Raw genomic sequence first — 19,880 nt, forward strand, 5'->3', positions numbered from 1 at the left:
TGCTAGCTAATATTTGATATTAGCCTAATGGATGGACTTAATATGTTTCTTAGGAAGTTGGGGTACATTAACCCATCTTTTCTAATCAGTTACATCAGTTTAAACTGTTACATTAACATAGTCTACTAATTGATTACCTTTGGAAGTTGGAAGGAGAATGGGCAAGATTTTTCTTAAGTTAACTCCTGAGAGAAGAACCTAAAATAGGACTCATATTACTGTTAATACATGATACATTAATATGTTCCACAGTTGTATCATCTAATACCTAGGATAAATGCAATGATCTTTCCTCATTTCACTTTTTGTGTCCACAAGTTATGAATAACAAGAATAAGTAATAAGTGTTGAATCTCTCTTCTTTAGGCCATGGTCTCCTGTCAGATGCTGTCAGAACTGGAAGAGGTAATCCAATATAAACTGGTTCCAGAGCGGAGGGAGATCATCAGGCAAACCTGGTGGGAACGACTTCAGGCAAGTCAGCATTCATTGTTGAATGGTTTGCCCACCATTTGGCCTTTCAAGGCTCTTAAGTGACAAACTAATGGTCATCCCACCAATGCAAGTATTTGACCCATGACAGAAAGCTCATACAATAGTTGGGAGTCCAGGAATTTCATTCGTATGGGTTAGGCAAGGAGTTTGATCTCCATTGCAGCACACGACCCAGCCCTGGGCTATTGGGAGCACAACCACCAAAGTCTTTATTTTACAACTTGGAACTCGACACCTTCCAAAACCCAGCCACCTAAACCGTGCTCTTCTCTGCATTACTGCAAAGTCCTTGGATTTTCCTGGGATTCTTGGCATGGTGGGATTGCATGTAATCCTAATTGTGGATAGTGCTCCCTCTGGTGCTGTGGAGATTGTAGTGTTAGACAATCGATCCTTCTCGAGATAGGAGAAGCAGTCTAACCTTAAAGCAATTAATGTTGCTTTTAGTGTTGAAATGCTGCAAGAGCATCCATTCAGTTAGTAAATGGACTCACACACCCTCAACATTTTAGTTCAAGAAGTGGAGTCAGTGGTACCTCATAAAGCTCTAGTCCACTGTATTACAGATACTTAAGTTTTTATTATCTTCAACACTTGAAATTTAGATTTGCTTTTTGCTTCAATCAAGCTGAGGTATCATTATATACTCTTAACTTCTGTGCTGTAACATTTCTTTATAAGTCTTTATATTTTCAGAATCCTTCAACTATTATTTAGTTCTGAAAACTCTGATTTTAAAAAAACTCAGTTCCCTGTAGAATTTATCTTGTATTATTTGATGAATGCAAAGTTGCTTCCACACACTGTTTCAAGGCCAGGATTACTTCAGTTTGCTTTTCCTGGTGTATATTTGAAGGAAAGCAGAAATGTGTTAAGACAAGTACTCTATTTTATGTTAAAGAAAATTTGTAAAGTTTCTCTTTAAGATGGCATTCAAGCCCTCGTTTACATACACCAGACTTTGCAAATAAAAATAGGCAGAACATTTGAAGCTGTTTTCAGTTCGTCTTTTACAATCAAATGATTATATGCCCAGTGCTGACTGTGTTTGAAGATGAATAGACCACAAAATTCCTTATTTCATAAGCCTTAGCTTTTCAAGTTTTAATTTAGTTTTATAAGAGTGTGTTTTTTCAATTTATTTTTTATTTTATCCTTCCTTTGGCCACTGACAATTCTTTGGCAAGCATGGCCCAATGATGTAAGCCAGATCCAATGGTGGTGTATGCTCTAATAATGAGGTCTTTGGGTATGTTTCTATATCACACTGCCAAATTAATGATTTAATATTCTTTTCCTCCCCTTGCTTTCTGCCCTTCTCTCATAAAGGTATTAACTCGTGCTGAGGCACAGTTTTAATGTTCTTGGCAGCCTTTTAGTACAGTGCTGAATTGACAATTCTTTGTGTAAATCGCACTGTTGGCGTGCTGGTTTTACTCCATGTCTTCTATCAATGATTCCAGTGCTGTTCACACTTAACATTTCTAACAGGTGATCGCAGTCTAGTTTGGGAACTTGAAATGATTTACAAATATATGAATGAGAAACAGAAGTAGGCCATTTGACCCATCGCCTGTTCTATCGTTCAGAAAGATCATAGAGGATCTGTTTGAGTTTCAAATTTCTCTTTCCCACTTACCCTCTATAAGTTTGATATCATTCATCTCTGCCTTAAATATATTCAATGATCCGGTCTCCGTTGCTTTCTGAGGCTTGCACAAATCTGTGAGGGAAAACTATTCCACTCATTTTTGTGCTAAACGTGTGACCCCTAATTCTAAAGCAGTGTACCTTACTTCTGGACTCACCAAGATTAATCATACAGTGTGGAAACAGGCTATTTGGCCTAACAAGTCCACACTGACCCTCTGAAAAGTAACCCACCCAGTCACAGTCCCTATTACTCTACATTTACCCCTAACTAATGCACCAAACCTACACATCCCTGAACACTGTGGGCAATTTACCTAACCTGCACATCTTTGGATTGTGAGAGGAAACCGGAACACCCGGAGGAAACCCACACAGACACAGGGAGAATGTGCAAACTCCACACACAGTCACGCAAGGCTAGAATCAAAGTCTGGTCCCTAGCGCTGTGAGGCATCAGTGCCAACCACTGAGCCACCATGCAACCCATGTGATTCCCTCTTAAGTTGTGTTAGCTTGCGGATTGCAGCATTGACTTTCAGTTTTGGAAATTGCTGCTGTGCTCAGGCTTTGCAGATCCCCGCAAAAGGTAAGAAATTAAGAGGAAATGCGGGTAAAAATACTTTTCATGTCAGTCTTATCAAGGCCATTCAGAATCATACAAACTTCATTCAAATCACCCTCACTGTTCTGGTTCTCTGTTCTGGAAAGATTTTATTTTTCCTCCCTTTGCTGGTTTTGATTGGAATCAGTTGACTTAAGACAAAAATAAATTTGGCTCATTTTGTGTTTAATGCCACACCCTATGACACAATTACCTACTAAACCATGAGGATGTACCATAACATTCCATTTGAAGTGTGGTCTTAGCATAACTATTCCACAAAAACAAATCTAGGGATTCACAAATGGTACAGTTGGATCAAAGAAATTTAGTAAACGAAGGAGAATTGCAGAAATGCTTGAACGTTTGTTGACATTCATTCACTCTTAACCATCTCTATTTCTCCTATAGGGCTGTCAGCAGATAGTAGAAGACTGGCAACGAATCCTAATGGTTCGCTCCCTTGTCATTGGTCCACATGAAGATATGAGGACTTGGTTAAAGTACGCAAGTCTCTGTGGCAAGAATGGACGTTTGGTAAGAACTCCCTGGAGAAGTTATAACGTTTTAAGACAACAACAATTTCCTTACTAGGCGAAAGTGAGGATTGCAGATGCTGGGGATTAGAGTCATTGAGTAGTGAGAACCTCACTAACAGCTCAGCTTTGAATTATGAAGATTTGTTTTTGTTAATGATCAAAATGTGATCCCATTACTTTGTGAATGAAGTAAAGAACTGAAAAAAAATGTGATTTTTGCTTTAAAAACACAGCCACAGTTAATAAATGTTCCTTCATAAAATTTTCATTGCAAATTGATCTCCAATTACATCGTACAAGAGGAGTTAAAACCACATCAAAAGAGTTATTAATTGAATTGTGGTGTGCAAATGCAGTTCTGCCCCATTTATTCAATGTGATCTTAGTTTTTTTACTTGCATTAAAAATTTTCTCATTTATAACATGGCTTTTGAAAATGTGGCCTGCCGTAAGTACACATGACAGTTCATCAACTAGCATGAACATGTGAACAGAGCATGAGGGGTTTACATTCGTCGTTTCCATCGTATGTGTGGATCTGAAACTCATATTAGGAAAAGTTCAAAGGAAGTATGCAGACTAAAATTTGAAAATAAAAAATAGTGATTTATTTTCAAGAGTTATTTTTCTAATGAGCTCTGTATGCAAATATTTTGTCTATAGGCTCTTGCTCATAAGACCCTGGTACAGCTGCTTGGTGTAGATCCTTCAAAGCACCTTGATCAACCGCTGTCCACAGTTCACCCCCATGTCACCTATGCTTACATGAAGTACATGTGGAAGAGTACCCGCAAGGTAGGTTACAACTCATGGTATGCTGCATAGTAATTACAGACTGCAGTCAGTTCTGCATGAGTTAATAGGCTTTATGTCCTTTTTTTCATAAAGTAATTGTTCCAAACTATTTTCTTTTGTCATAAGAGAGAGGTGAAGTATATAACTTAGATAAGATAGCACACATAGGAGCATAGATCCTAAACATGTTTAATGAAAAATAACTTATGATAATTTGTCAGAAGCAACTTCTCAGCTAAAAAGGTAATGTGCAATAAATTAAAAGGTATGATTTTAGCCTGTTTGAAAATTCCAAGCAATCAGATGTAGATGAAGGAGTTCAAATTGTGGAAAGTCAAGCTTAATTGGAACCAAAAACATTTTCCCACCCTTATAATTTGGAAGAAGAATAGCTTAATATTTTGTTCTTTCCTTTCAAGGTGACTGTTGAACCTACACTAAATATGGAGTGATTTCTTAATTGTTTCATCCTGATGATTATATTGAAATAAGTTAATTTTTGCACAACACATTAAATATTCTGAAATTAAGTAGTGTTCCTTGTGTTGTATCTTATCAATTCCAATGAACAGTTATGGTTTCATCAGCTTAACACTGCTGATGCCAAAATTTGTTTTATGTTGGAGTTGTTACTTATTGTAACACATTACATTTTCTGAGCTTAATTTCCTTTCCAGGTATGGAATTATGTTTTCAATATTCCATTCTTTTGTTTTTATGCTTTAGTAACTAGGCTAATGTGCCTAGTCTCCCACTCAAAATGAACATCCTAAACATATGTTTTTTTTCTCAACTGAACATCGGTTTAGTGCTTTTATAGATCATGTTTCAATTCAAATTGATTCACAATCATAGCCTCAAAAGAATAATTGTTCTCCCCTTCCCGACAGACAGACGTGTACATTAGCACACATTATTGTGATTACCTTTCCTCCAGTTTTCATTCTTCAGAATTGAACAGCTAAGCTTAGTAAGGAATCACGTAAGTGCTACAGTGCAGAAGGAGAACATTTGACCCATTGTGCCTGCACTTGCATGTTAACTGGACATTGTTACCCAATGCCCATCCCATGTCTTTCCCCAAATGTTTGCAGTTTGTTTTTATTCAAATAGTCATCCAAAGCCCTCTTGAATGATTCAGTGGAACCCAAATAGCAAAATTGAGGGATGCAGACTCCCACCTGAGTGCAGTTCACTTATTTCTATGATGTCTTGGTGAAAATAAATCATTTTTAGTTTCAACAAACCTGTGCTGGCAGCAAAGCACTTGAGTTGCTAATTTTATGCAAAGAGAATTTTTTTAAAATCAATTGAAGAGATGTCGGCTTCACTGGCTAGGCCAACATTTAGTGTCCATCCCTAATTACACTTGAAAAGCTGCCTTCTTGAACCACTACAGTTCATTCAGTGAAGGTATATCAACATGCTATTAGGGAGGGAGTTTCAAGATTTTGACAACGACACTGAATGAGTGGTGAGATATTTACGGGTCAGTGTGATTTGTGGCTTGGAGGGGAACTTGCAGATAATGCTGTTCCTGTGTACCAACTGCCTTTGTTCTTCAAGATGGCAATAGTTGTGGATTTGATATTTGAGGAACTTTGGTGATCTTCTGCAGCGCTTTTTGTAGATGCTGCACACTATTCTACTGATCATCAGCTGTGGAGGAAGTGAATGTTTGTGGATGTGGTGCCTCTAAAGCAAGCTGCTTTATTCTGGATACTGTCAAGCTTCTTGAGTGTTGTTGGAGCGACAATGATTCGGATAAGTGTAGTAAACTCTTTATTTGTGCAATGTAGTTGTTGGACAGACTTTGCAGATACTGAAAGTGAGTTACTCACTGCAGGAGTCCTGGTCTCTGACCTGACCTTCTTGCCACAGTACTTATAAGACTAATCTGGTTAAGTTTCTGGTCAATGATAACCTTCAAGATGTTGATCATAGAGGTTTGAGTGATGACAATGCTATTGGATGTTAGATTCTCTCCTTGGAAATGGTTACCATCTGGCACTTATCTGGAGTTTGTTAGTTTTCACTTGTCAGCTCAAGCCTGGATATAGTCCTTGCTGCATTTGGCCATGGACTGCTTCACTATCAAGGGACTCCTAAATGGTGCTGAACAGTGTGCACTCATCAGCAAATATCCCCACTGCTGACTTTCTAATGAAGGTAATTGATGAATGTACAGGAAGTGAAAGGGCCGAGGACACTACCTTGAGGATCTCCTGCAGAGCTGTCCTGGAGTTGAGGTGATACAACCAATTACAGAGGAACCTCGATTATCCGAACGAGATGGGCTGGCACTATTTCGTACGGATAATTGATTATTTGGATAATTGATTCAATGTCTTTCCTCTGGGGCTCAGAGTTTTCTGTTAAGTCTACTCCCCATTTAGGAGACAAGGCAGCAGCACACTGCGCGCAAGTCCCCACTCCCCCGTCTGCCCCCAACCACTGCTGTAATGAGATCAAGAGCTGAGTTACCCGAGCAGAATCTAAATTGATTGTCAGTGAGTTATTGTTAAGTAAGTGCTGCTTGATAATACTGTTGATGATAACCCTCTCACCCACTTTACTAAGTGCAGACTGATGGAGCCAGTAATTGATCAGGTTGGAATTATCCTGTTTTTTTCATATACTGGACATACCTAGGCAATTTTCCACATTGTTGATTGATGCCAGCATTGAAGCTTTACTACAACATTTTGGCCACGGGAGTGGTATGTTCTGGAGTATGTCTTCTGTACCTTTGCTTGAATATTGTCAGGACCTGTAGATTTTGCAGTATCTAGTGCCTTCAGCAGTTTCTTCATATCATATGAAGTGAGTTGAAGTGCCTGGAGACTGAAACCTTGATTTTGGGGACCTCCAGAGGAGGAAGAGGACAGGATGTATCATCCATTTGATGCTTGTGATTTGATTTCCATGAGTATTTCAGAATTATCTTTTGTTCTGATGTCTTTGGCTCCTCTGTCATTCAGGATTGAGATAATTTGGAGCCTCCTCCCTCCAGTGAGTTGTTTAATTGACCAACACCATTAAGTGGCAGGACTGCATAGCTTAGACTTGATCTATTGATTGTGGAATCGCATAGCTCTTGCTGCTAATACTGTTTGTCATACATGTAGTCTTACGTTGTAGCTTGATCAGGTTGCTACCTCACTTAGATACACATAGCCCTGGCCTGGCATGCTCTCCTGCACTCTTCATTGAACTAGGGTTGATCCCCTATCTTGTTAGTAGTGGTAGAATAAGGGATATGTGGGCCTTGTGGTTGCAGATTATGTTGATGACCCACACATCTCATAGATTCCTAATCTTAAATTGCTGGATTATTGGAACTATAACCCATTTGGCGTGGTTGCCTCACAATACTGTGAAGGATACCTTCACTGTGAGGACAGGACTTTGTCTCCACAAGGACTGTGTGGTGGTCACTCTGACCGATGCTATCACACACAGATGCATCTGCAATTGGCAGGTTGATGAGGATGTGGTCAAATATATTTTTCTTTCTTGTTGGTTTTATCATCACCTGCCACAGACCCAGTCAGGCAGCTAACACCTTTCGCAATCAACCAGTTTGATCATTTGTGATACTGCCAAGCCAATCCCAGTTGCTGATATCCCCACCACTCAGAATACATTCTGCATCCTTGCCACCCTCTCAGTGCTTCTTCCAAATGGTGTTCAACATGGAGTACTGAATTATACGTGGATGGGGGAAATAGTACATGATAGACAGTAGGATGCTTCTTGCTCAGGTTTGACCTGCAGCCATGAGACTTGATGGGGTCCATGGTAAATTTTGTTAATATTGAGACAAAGGAACTGAAGCCATTGTCGCTAAATTTGATGATGACACAAAGATAGGTGGATAGGCACATAGTGTTCTGCAAGTGGGGAGATTGCAGAAGGACTTGTACAACTAAGAAAGCTGGCAAAGCAATAGATAGAAAGCAATGTGGGAAAGTGTGAGGTTATGTACTTTGGTGGAAAGAACAGAGATGTAGACCTTTTTTTTAAACAGTATAATGCCTCAAATCTGAAGCACAAAGGCACTGAGGAATCCTACTTCACGATTCTCTTAAGGTTAATATGGAGGCTCATTTGGCAGTTAGGAAGCTAAATGTAGAGTGCTAGAATACAAGAGCAGGGATGTGCTCCTGAGGTTGTATAAGACTCTGGTCAGATTGCATTGGAATATTGTGAGCAGTTTTGGGCCTTGTACCTAAGGAATGATGTGCTGGCTTTAGAAAGTGTCCAGAAAAGGTTCAGGAGAATGATGGCAGGAATGAAGAGCTTGTCATGTGAGGAACTGTTTATTTACTTCATTAGATTCCTTTTTGTTTACTTTTAAATTCATATGTTATAACTGCTTAGCTAATAAACTGCAGCAAATTGTCCAGAATCTAGGTTGGCTAGAAATTGCTCTAGAATGGTCTGTAGTCTTAATGTCAGGTAATTAACAAAGCTAATCTTGGAAAGTAGAATAGCTGTTCTTAAAACCTGCCTTTTGGCTCACTGGTCACCACTCAGACCTCAGTCCTTGGCCTCTCCTCCTTCCTAGCCTCAGCAAGAAAGTGTGTTGCTCTGATCTGGCACCCTTGGCATCTGACAGACACTTTTCCAGTGCGCCCTCTCTAAAGCTTCCACATCCTTCGTGTGATGAGGTGACCACCACTGAACGCAATATTCCAAGTCTGGTCTAACCAGGTTTTATAGAGCTGCAGCACAACCTCACAGCTCTTAAACTCAATGAAAGCCAACACATCGTACGCCTTCTTAACAACACTAGCAACTTGGGTGGCAACTTTGATGGATATATCTACATGGACCCCAAAATCTGTTCCTTCACACTGCCAAGTACCCTGCCTTTAACCCTGTAATCTGCAATCAAATTCAACCTTCCAAAATGAATCACTTCACATTTTTCCAAGTTGAACTCCAACTGCCACTTCTTAGCCCAGCTCTGCATCGTCCCGTTGTAACCTACAACAGCCTTCCACACTATCTACAACTCCACCAACCTTCGTGTCAGCTGCAAACGTACTAACCCACCCTTTCTTTTTCTCATCCAAGTCATTTATAAAAGTCACAAAGAGCAGAGGTCCCAGAACAATCCAAAGATATGCAGGTCAGGTGAATTGGCCATGCTAAATCACCCATAGTGAGAGGTGCACTAGTCAGAGGGAAATGGGTCCGGGTGGGTTACTCTTCGGAGGGTCGATGTGGACTGGTTGGGCCCAAGGGCCTGTTTCCACACTGTAGGGAATTTAATCTGATCTAATCAACAGATCCCTGTGGTACACCACTGGTCACCGAGCTCCAGCTGAATATTTTCCATCAACCACAACCCTCTGTTTTCTATGGGCCAGCCAATTCTATATCCAGACAGCCAAATTTCCCTGTATCCCATGCCTCCTTACTTTCTGAATGAGCTTACCATGGACAACCTTATCAAACTCTTTGCTAAAATCCATGTACACCATAGCCACTGCTCTATCTTCATCAATATGCTTTGTCACATCCTCAGAGAATTCAATAAGGCTTGTGAGGCATGACCTACACCTTTCAAAGCCATGCTGACTATCTGTAATCAAACTATTACTAATCAAATAATCATAAATCCTGTCTCAGAATCCTCTCCAATAATTTGCCCACCATCAAGTAAAACTGGCTGGTCGGTAATGCCCAGGATTATCCCTATTCCCTTTCTTGAACAAGGGAATAACTTTTGCCACCTTCCAATCATCTAGTGGTACTACAATGGACAGTGAGGACACAAAGATAATTGCCAAAGGCACAGCAATCTCTTCCCTTGTTTCCTGTAGTAACCTTGGGTGTATCCAATCTGGCCCAGGGACTTATCTATCCTCATGTTTTTCAAAATTTCCAGCACATCCTCCATTTTAACATCAACCTGTTCAAGCATATCAGCCTGTTTCACACTATCATCACAAATGACAAAGTCCCTCTCACTAGTGAATACTGAAGCAAAGTATTCGTTAAGGACCTCCCCTACCAGGCAGAAGTTCCCTCCACTATCTCTGATCAGTCTATCTCACTCTGGCCATCCTCTTGTTCCTCACGTAAGTGTAGAATGCCTTGTGGTTTTCCCTAATCCTAACTGCCAATGCTTTTTCATGCCCCTTCTAGCTCTCCTAAGTCCATTCTTCAGTTCTACCCTGGATACCTTGTAATCCTCTCGACCCCTGTCTGATCTTTGCTTCCTCAACTTTAAGTAGGCTTCCTCCTTCTGCTTGACTGGATGTCCCACAGCTCCATCTTGTCATCCAAGGTTCCTTCATCCTACCATCACTTCTTTGCCTCAGTGGGACATACCTATTCAGCAATCGCGCAAATGCTCCCTAAAGAACCACCACATTTCTATATAAAGCTAGAGTGCAACTTTAAGGTCAGACTATTTGGGAGTAGAGCAAGGCAAATTTAGAATAGGTGTAATAACAAAAATTGAAATAACTTACACATGGATTAGACTTCCACATAGATTAGTCACTATTCTACAGACAGTAGACACAATTGGTGGGCAGATTATGAATATTTTATACATGAATTGCATTTGGCCAAATGCTGCACATATGTGCTTCTGGCATGTGCTCTGGATGAATTTGAAAAACATATCATTTACAACAAGCAAACAGATCCTGCTTCACCCAGTTTGCATGCATCAGTTCTATTAGTGATATCAATAATATCTTCATGCCTCAGCATCTGTCACCTCCAATCGTGAAACTGTGCCTCCCTGTCCTAGCTTCACCTGCCAGTGGAAATATCATATCTATTTCTATTTAATTGATTCCCTTCATAATTTTATGTTTCTATAAGATATCCCCTTATTCTTCTGAATCTCAATGAATATAATCCCAATCTACTCCGTCTCTCCTCATAAGACAACACCCTCAACTCCAGAATCAATCTAGTGAGCCACCTCTGCACTCCCTCCAGTGCCAGTACATCCTTTCTCAAGTAAGGAGACCACAACTGCACACAGTACTCCAGGTTTGGCCTCACCAGCACCTTGTACAGATGCAATATAACCTCTGTGCTTTTAAACTCAATCTCTTTTGCAATGAAGGACAAAATTTCATTTGCCTTCCTAATTACTTGCTATACCTGCAGACCAACCTTCTGTGACTTGTACACGAGGGCACCCAGGTCCCTCAGCATAGCAGCATACTGCAACGTTTTACCATTCAAGTAATAATCCTTTTTACTATTACTCCAACCAAAATGTATGACTTCACATTTATTTCCATTGTATTCCATCTACCAGACCTTTGCCCACTCACTCAATGTATCTATGTTCCTCTGCAAAGTTTCACAGTCCTCTGCACACTCTGCTCTACCAATTATCTTTGTATCATCTGCACACTTTGACACCCTACACGTGGTCCCCAACTCCAAATCATCTCTAAATTGTAAATAATTGCACTCCCAACACTGATCCCTGATGCACACCAGTAGTCACTGATTGCCAACCAGAATAACAGTCACTTATTCCCCACTTCTTTCTTCCTGCTAGTCAACCAATCCTCTATCCATGCTAATACTTTACCCGTAACGCCATGCATCCTTATCTTATGCAGCAGCCTCTTGTGCAGCACCTTGTCAAAGGCCTTTTGGAAATCTAGGTACACCAAATCCATTGAGTCCCCATTGTCCATCTTGCTCATAATGTCTTCATAGAATTCTAAAAATTTATCAAACATGACCTGCCCTTCATGAACCCATGCTGCATCTGCCCGACGGGTCAATTTCTATTGAAATGCCTTGCTATTTCTTCCTTGATAAGAGACTCTAGCATCTTCCCCACTATAGAGGTTAAGCTAACCAGTCTGTAATTCCCCATCTTTCCCCACCTTCCTTTTTAAACAGTGGCATCACATTTGTTGTTTTCCCATCTGCTAGGACTGTCCCAGAGTCCAGCGAGTTTTGGAAAATTACCACCAGTGCGCCTGTTATTTCTCCCGCCATCATTTTGGGCGGCACGGTGGCACAGTGGTTAGCACTGCTGCCTCACAGCACCGGAGACCCGGGTTCAATTCCCACCTCAGGCCACTGACTGTGTGGAGTTTGCACGTTCTCCCCGTGTCTGCGTGGGTTTCCTCCGGGTGCTCTGGTTTCCTCCCACAGTCCAAAAGATGTCCAGGTCAGGTGAATTGGCCATGCTAAATTGCCCGTAGTGTTAGTGGGCGGCATGGTGGCACAGCAGTTAGCACTGCTGCCTCACAGCGCCTGAGATCCAGGTTCAATTCCCGCCTCAGGCGACTGACTGTGGAGTTTGCACGTTCTCCCCGTGTCTGCGTGGGTTTCCTCCCACCGTTCAAAGATGTGCAGGTCAGGTGAATTAGCCATGCTAAATTGCCCGTAGTGTTAGCTAAGGGGTAAATGTAGGGGTATGGGTGGGTTGCGCTTCGGCGGGTCGGTGTGGACTTGTTGGGCCAAAGGGTCTGTTTCCACACTGTAATGTAATGTAATCTAATCTAATCTCCTTTAGTAGCCTGGGATGCCTTCCGTCAGGGCTAGGAGACTTGGTCTATGCTTAACTCTTCTGTAATAATGATTGTTTCCAGGTTGTCACCTACTTTTGTCTCTGTCAATTACTGGCATGTTATTAGTTTCCTCCACGGTGAAGACCAATACAAAATACTTGTTCAATGCCTCGGCCATTTCGTATCGCATAACTAAATGCCCCTTCTCATCCTGTAAAGGGCCAACGTTTACTTGCGCCACTCATTTTCGTTTCATTTTATATATTTATTGAAACTTTTGCTATCTGCCTTTATATTCTGTGCTAGTTTCTTTTTCATGTTCTTATTTTTCTTTATAATTCTTTATGTGGCTTTCTGTTGACCTTTAAAATTTTCCCTGTCTTCTAGTTTCATGTTGCTTTTGGCCACTTTGTATGCCTTCTCTTTCAATTTGAGAGCCTCCCTTATTTCCTTAGACTGGAATATACTTTTGCTAAGCGCTTTGAAAGTCCTCCACTGCTCGTCAACTGTCCCACCATAAAATCTTTGTTTCCGGTCTACTTGAGCCACCTCCTCCCTCATTCTGTTGTTCAAGCACAGTACCCTGATATTGAATATTATCTTAACACTCTCCATCTGTATTCTAAATTCAATTATACTGTGATCACTCCTTCCAAGAGGCTCCTTAACTATGAGGTCATTAATTATTCCTGATCCACAGGACCAGATCTTGGATGCTTGCTTCCTCGTCATTTCCATAGCCCAGACTCCCTTCCAGCTTTCACAGGTCAATTTCACTGATGCTATTGTGAGCAAACTGGTTTGATAACCACCTAATTAATTGTGATAAGCAAATACAGTACAAGTATTTCTACTTGTGGTTGAAGTAGATGATGGAACTTCCACAACAGTTCATTTTCCCATTCAAGAAATGGTGCTTGTTGCTTATGTGTGGAGAATTCATGAATTTGATTACACTAACTCCATAACTGAGGCTATACGCTGAGCTGTCTCAAACATTTTTTCAATGATAAACAGATTCATAGGATTCTATTAATACTCATACATCACTTCAAAAGCCTGCAAATGTCATTGCCATCCTTTCTTCCTATTTCCAAATCCAAACTGTAATTTTGTGATGGTTGTGACAATTCTAAGTGATCTACAAAGTATACATGGTGAAGAGCCAGCCTGGGCTCTTTGCCCGCATGCAGTTAAAGCAGGATAAATTATGGGTGAAAGTATGAGGTTATGTTGGAACTGTAGTTATTATTCTACAATTATAGATGTCGGTGGAGAGGAGAAAATTATACATTATAAGCAGCTGCTATGAGTTTTAACTTAATCAATTTTTCTTTTGCCAATTTCATTTGGTTGCTTTATCTTTCCATAAAAGTGGTAAATTTTATTGTTGGACACTGTAAGTCAGTATTTATGATGAATGTTGATGAAATTGCATTCAAACATAGTTTTGAAATGCAGATTGCTGGATAATTTCCTCTGTGGTTGCCAGGTCAGCTGAAAGGAGAAAAGGAAAAGAGGTTAAAGAAAGCCACACTTTTAAATTCTCTTTATATTATAGAACCTTACATTATAGAAGGAGACCAGTCAGCCCACTTTATCAGGCATCGTTAACTAGCATATTCATCATGGTAGTACTGTGCGGATCAGAGTCCATTTGCTAACCAGTTAAACTTTCCTCTTATAGAGTATAAATGTTGCTTTCCCTTTACTTTGGATGTTTTTGCAAATTGCCTTGATAAGTGCAAGATGAATACTTTGACCGAGTGAGTCTTTTCTTTTTGCAGTCCTAAAGGTAGAATAATAAAGAACATAGGAGAGGTACATTTTGATCACAGCCTTAAGGTAAGCCATGTCAGAATGAGGGCAGAGATTTGAATTAGTAGACAACAAAGTTAGGTTTTATGTCTTTATTAAATGAAAGGTGAGGGAGTTGACAGAAAAGCTGTAGGTATTATGAACTGAGGAGGATAATGATAATGATTTCAAGAGAGCATAATAGATTGATGGAATGTGTAGCTGTGACAGACGATATTTAATGCTGAAAAGTGTAACTTGATGTAGAATGAAGAAAGAGGTACAAACTACAACAAAAGGTCCAAAGATGGTACAGAAATAGACCTTCAAGTGCATGTGCACAAGTTATTACCAGTGCTGCAGCAGACTGAGGAAGGGTTTAATAAGGTATATGGGATTTGCAGTTTATAGTGAAAGGCACTAAGCTCAAAAGCAAGGAAATTATTATGAACCTTTATAGAACAATTGGAGAATTGTGCCATTCTCTAATCACACTTGTGGAATAAAATGAAGGCTATAGAGAAGATGCAGAAAGGTTTATGCGAAAAGTTCCATAGATTAGGAACTTCAGTCACATGATTGGATTGTGTTTATTTTTAGAGAAGAAAAGGTTCAGAGGTGACTGAATAGGAATATTCAAATCATGACGAAGCTGGAATTGAAGGGAAACTGTTGAGAACTAAATGGCACTAGCTTGAGCTGAATGACAGAGCACCAACAATAAGATGTTGAAGATTCTACTAACTTCACTCATATCTGTAAATCTATCCAGTTGAATTTGTTGTTCAGCCAGAACCTCAACTAGGAAAGATTTAAAACAAAAACAGAAATTGCCTGAAAAGCTCAGCAGTCTTGCAACATCTATGAAGAGAAATCAGAGTTAATGTTTTGGGTCAAGTGACCCCTTCCTCAAAACTGATGGTGGTGAGGAAAATGTTGGTTTAAATGCAGAGCAGGTAAGCAGGTAAGGTGGGGGAGCAGGTAAGGATTAAACAGTAGGTAGGGATAAAGCATAACGAGAGAAGAACAGTTAGACAAAAAAGAGAATAACAATCTGGCGAGGAAGGTGAATAGCTACTAATGGGAACTACTAGTGGCTAACAATGGGTTGTGTGTGATAGCAGACTGTGATAACAAGGCCTACTGTGTGGGACTGAGGTAAGGACATGGAAGAGCTCAAGCCTTAAAGTTGTTGCACTTGGCACAACACCCTGTTTCCTGGCCAACATCTCTGTCTCAGGCTTGCTGCAGTATCCCAGCGAAGCTCAGTGCAAGCTGGAAGAACAACACCTCATTTTCCAAGTGGGGACCCTGCAGCCTTCTGGACTCAAAATTGAGCTCACCAACTTTAAGGCTCTCCCACATCCTTATCCCAACCCATACACCAGGCCTCATTATCTCATTCACCTTCCTAGCCAGATCGTTAGTCAACTCCTTTGTCTGTTGAACTGTTCTTCTCTCTCTTTGAGCTCTATCCCCACCTTTCGTTTACTTGTTACCCCCACCCCCCAACCAATCTTCTTACATATAAATCAACATTTTTCCAACTACCATCAGTTCTGAAGTCACTCGATTTCTCTCCATACATGCAGCCAGACCTGCTGAGTTTCTCTAGCAATTTCTGTTTTTGTTTCTGTTTTATCGAGTCTACAGTTATTTTAGTTTTTATTTTCTTAACTATGGAGTTGTTCATAAAATTAAATATCCTCCCGCACCACAGAATTTTTAGTTTACCTGATTTATCTCTCAATAACTTCACAGACATAGCAGAAGCGACTCACTTTAGTTGGCCAATATTAGTACATAAAATCCTAAATTAAAATTTATATCCTAAATGTATTGTGTGGATTGAGTCTTTAAGGCATTAAATGTGTGTCTACAGCTTTTTAAATGATAACTGAGTATTGAGTGCAGGAGTTGGGAGGTCATGTTGTGGCTGTACAGGACATTGGTTAGGCCACTGTTGGAATATTGCATGCAATTCTGGTCTCCTTCCTATCAGAAATATGTTGTGAAACTCTAAAGGGTTCGGAAAAGATTTACAAGGATGTTGCCAGTATTGGAGGATCTGAGCCACAGGGAGAGGCTGGACAGGCTGGAGCTGTTTTCCCTGGAGCGGTCAGAGACCAAGGGGTGACCTTATAGAGGTTTACAAAATTATGAGGAGCGTGGATAGGACAAATAGACAAAGTCTTTTCCCTGGAGTCATGGAGTCCAGAACTAGAGGGCATAGGTTTAGGGTGAGAGGGGAAAGACATAAAAGCGACCTAAGGGGCAACTTTTTCACACAGGGTGGTACATGTATGGAATGAGCTGCCAGGGTATGTGGTGGAGGCTGGTACAATTGCGACATTTAAGAGGCATTTGGATGGGTATGTGAATAGGAAGGGTTTGGAGGGAAATGGGCCAGGCGCTGGCAGGTGGGACTAGATTGGGTTGGGATATCTGGTCGGCATGGACAGGTTGAACCAAAGGGTCAGTTTCCATGCTGTACATCTCTATGACACTAAGTAGATATGAGGAATGTTGGATCAGCCATTATCCTATTGAATGGCAATACAGGCTTGAGGGGCCAAATGGCGTAATACTTTTTCTATTTCTTGTGGATGTAATGCTTACAAATTTGTCACTTTTAGTTTTGTCTCAGACCAAGATGAGTCCTCTTTTAAGAAAACCGCTCTGTAATTGTGTCAAAGATAGCTGATCTGCTTCTGATTGATGAAAATACCTACTTATAATCCAGTTTGAAAGAAATTTTACTATCATCTGTAGGTTAGCAAAACAAACTTCCATTGTTTATTTTGAAAAGTTTTTCTCAATTTGAAAATAAGTCAATTTTTAGTGGACCTTTATCAATTTTTTTCTTGGCTTCCTTTGTGTATTCTTGAGAATTAACATGCATATTTGACGGGCGACCTTGATAATCTATTTGGTTATCTGCCAACAGCCTCGAGGTTTCTTCCACATTCCTGCATGTTTTTCTTAATGAGACCTTGGTCTTAGCTAAGATTCGAATTTAGGTTTCTTACTAAAATTGTAATCTGAATAAAGCTTAACACTTTAATTGCTGTATTAATTTGGTGATTTCCTTTGCAAGACATAGAAGACCTTTTTTTTTAATGCTGGAAATGATTAGGAGCTGGGATACACTGCCTGAGAGTATGATGCGGGTATGGCTTTCAAAAGAAAACTAGAGAGAGAATTTACAGAGCTTGGGGAAAAGACAGGAAAGTGGGTTGAGCGGACTTACTCTTGTAGAGGGCCAACTGAAAAGGGCAACTATCTGTAGGTAGATAGTTGATAATTAATGACTTGCTAACACAATCGCACAAAAAAAAAGTTTTGAAATTGGATATTCCTTTTGTTTTAGTTTGCATTAATGAAGAAGAAAAACAGAAACAAGTCCTGGTTGTTTGATCTCCATTTTTCTTCACTGGTTCAGTTAATGAAGGCATTTTGAGAATATTCTTTTTTTTAAATTAAGTACTCTAGGACAAATGTAATGCATCTATTGCCATCAATTCAAGAGAGATTTGCTTACGCACATGGAAAAAATTGTGTGTACATTAACATTGTATCAAAGGTTACATTATCCTATGATACACAGGAGACCATTTTATAAGTGAACTGCTTTTGTAGGCCCAGAAGTGCATAGTAGTATTAAAACATTGAAAAAAGGTTCAGATATGGGTTATTTATTTGGGTTATTTATGGATTTGTATTTGATCCTAAGGTCTTTATGTTGTGATATTGCATTGTCTTTCCTTTGAAAGCTTAGCTTATTTAAGAAAATGTCTTATGGATGACAACATGATGTTTACCTTCCAATGTAATGCAATGAATGTAACTTAAGACTCCCACTGGAACCTTTTCAGTTAAATATGTTTCCTTACAATGCTTCTTAAATAGACCATTTTAATAAAGCTCTCCATTTTCTCTCACTAATTTTCATGTGCTTTTTTTTTACCCAACCTTTTCTAAAATACATGCTGTGTTTTCCATCTGATAACACACATAAGGACCTTTAAATATTATTGGCTGAGACCGCAGGAGACTTCACAATTAAGCTTGATTTTGTTTCATCATGCAGTGTCCACATAAATTTTCCTGTTTACTGAGAAGCCTATTAAAGGAAGGACCTCTGCACCCTCTTGGAAAAATAAATAACTTGGAATTGACAGGGCAAACTATATTTTTTCAGATTCACCATAGTTGGATTGCCCTAATAGGAGCTAATAGGAGGATCTTTTAGTACGTGAGAAACTGCAATTGGAAATGTTTAACTTTTTGAAAATTACTGTTGCCTTCTCACCAGTTTGCATCGATGTTGGCATGCGCACACCTTAAGTCAGTCCATTTTGATTATTAGTTTTACACTTTTTTTGTCCCTCATTCTAGATTGAAGCTTTCCAACATATGCAACATTTTGTCCAGAACATGCAACAACAAGCTCAGCATGCTATAGCTGCAGAAGATCAGCAGCACAAACAGGAGCTGCACAAACTCATGGCACGGTCAGGAATCCATTATCTTCTAATTCATTGGTTTTGCTGTTTTCTTTTATTGTTAATATATGCAATAAGTTTATACAATACGGATCTTGCTACAGCTAGCAAATGTAGACTGGTAAGTTTATATCCATTTATATTTCATACACTTCCTGTCAGGAGTCAATGGCATTGCGCTAAACTTCATTTTGTGAGTAGCAACTAAGCCTTTAAGCACATTTCAGCTTCTTATATACACCAGCCTGTTTTGTATTTTTTTTAGTTACTCATGGAATACGGGTGTTGCTGGCTAGACAAGCATTTATTGCCCATTTCTCGATGCTCTGGAGGTGCTGATGAGCTGTCTTATTGAGCCACTGCAGACCATTTGGTTTAAGTAGATCGTTAGTGAAAATCCAGTGACAATGAAGAAACAGTGATGAATTTTGCAGTCGGGAGAGGGAGTAACTTGAATGGAACTTGCAGATGGTGGTCGTTCAATGTATCTGTTGTCCTAGTCCATCTTGATGGTAGGAGTCATGGATTTGGAAGATGTTGTCTCAGGAGCTTTGGTGAATTTCTGTAGTGCATCTTGTCGATGGTATAACACTGCTGCTACTGTGTGTTGATGATGGATGGATGTGGGATGTGATGTCAGGAAAGTGAGTATTCCATTGCACTTTCAACTATGCCTTATAGATGGTAAACATGCTTTAGGAAGTCAGGAGGTGAATTTTTCTGCTGGATTCCCAGCTTTCTAACTTGTTCTTATGATCACGGTATTTACATGGCTGGTCCGGTTTAGATTCTGGTCAATGGTAACCCCCGAGAATTTATTGATGCAGGATTCAGTGATTGTAAAGCCATTGAATGTTGTATCCCAATAGTTCAATTCTGTCTTAAGAATTTTGATCTTATTTATTATTATTGTAATGTATACCGAGATCTAGTGAAAAGTATTGTTTTGGGTCCTAACCAGACAAACCATTTCTTCCTC

The 19,880-nt window shown here is 39.9% G+C and overlaps 1 protein-coding gene across 4 annotated transcripts in view; it reads left to right on the plus strand.

The window, feature by feature from the left end:
* mtor (mechanistic target of rapamycin kinase) overlaps positions 1-19,880 on the plus strand; it is a 356,079-nt gene that overhangs the window by 271,844 nt on the left and 64,355 nt on the right. For all 4 annotated transcript variants that reach the window (XM_072586719.1, XM_072586721.1, XM_072586722.1 and 1 more), the window contains 4 exons: positions 367-474; positions 3,161-3,286; positions 3,952-4,083; positions 18,795-18,910. In XM_072586719.1, coding sequence (XP_072442820.1) covers positions 367-474; positions 3,161-3,286; positions 3,952-4,083; positions 18,795-18,910 — 482 coding nt within the window. The remainder of the gene's footprint in view (positions 1-366; positions 475-3,160; positions 3,287-3,951; positions 4,084-18,794; positions 18,911-19,880) is intronic.

Source organism: Chiloscyllium punctatum, chromosome 16, assembly GCF_047496795.1.
Source record: "Chiloscyllium punctatum isolate Juve2018m chromosome 16, sChiPun1.3, whole genome shotgun sequence".
NCBI lineage: Eukaryota > Metazoa > Chordata > Chondrichthyes > Orectolobiformes > Hemiscylliidae > Chiloscyllium > Chiloscyllium punctatum.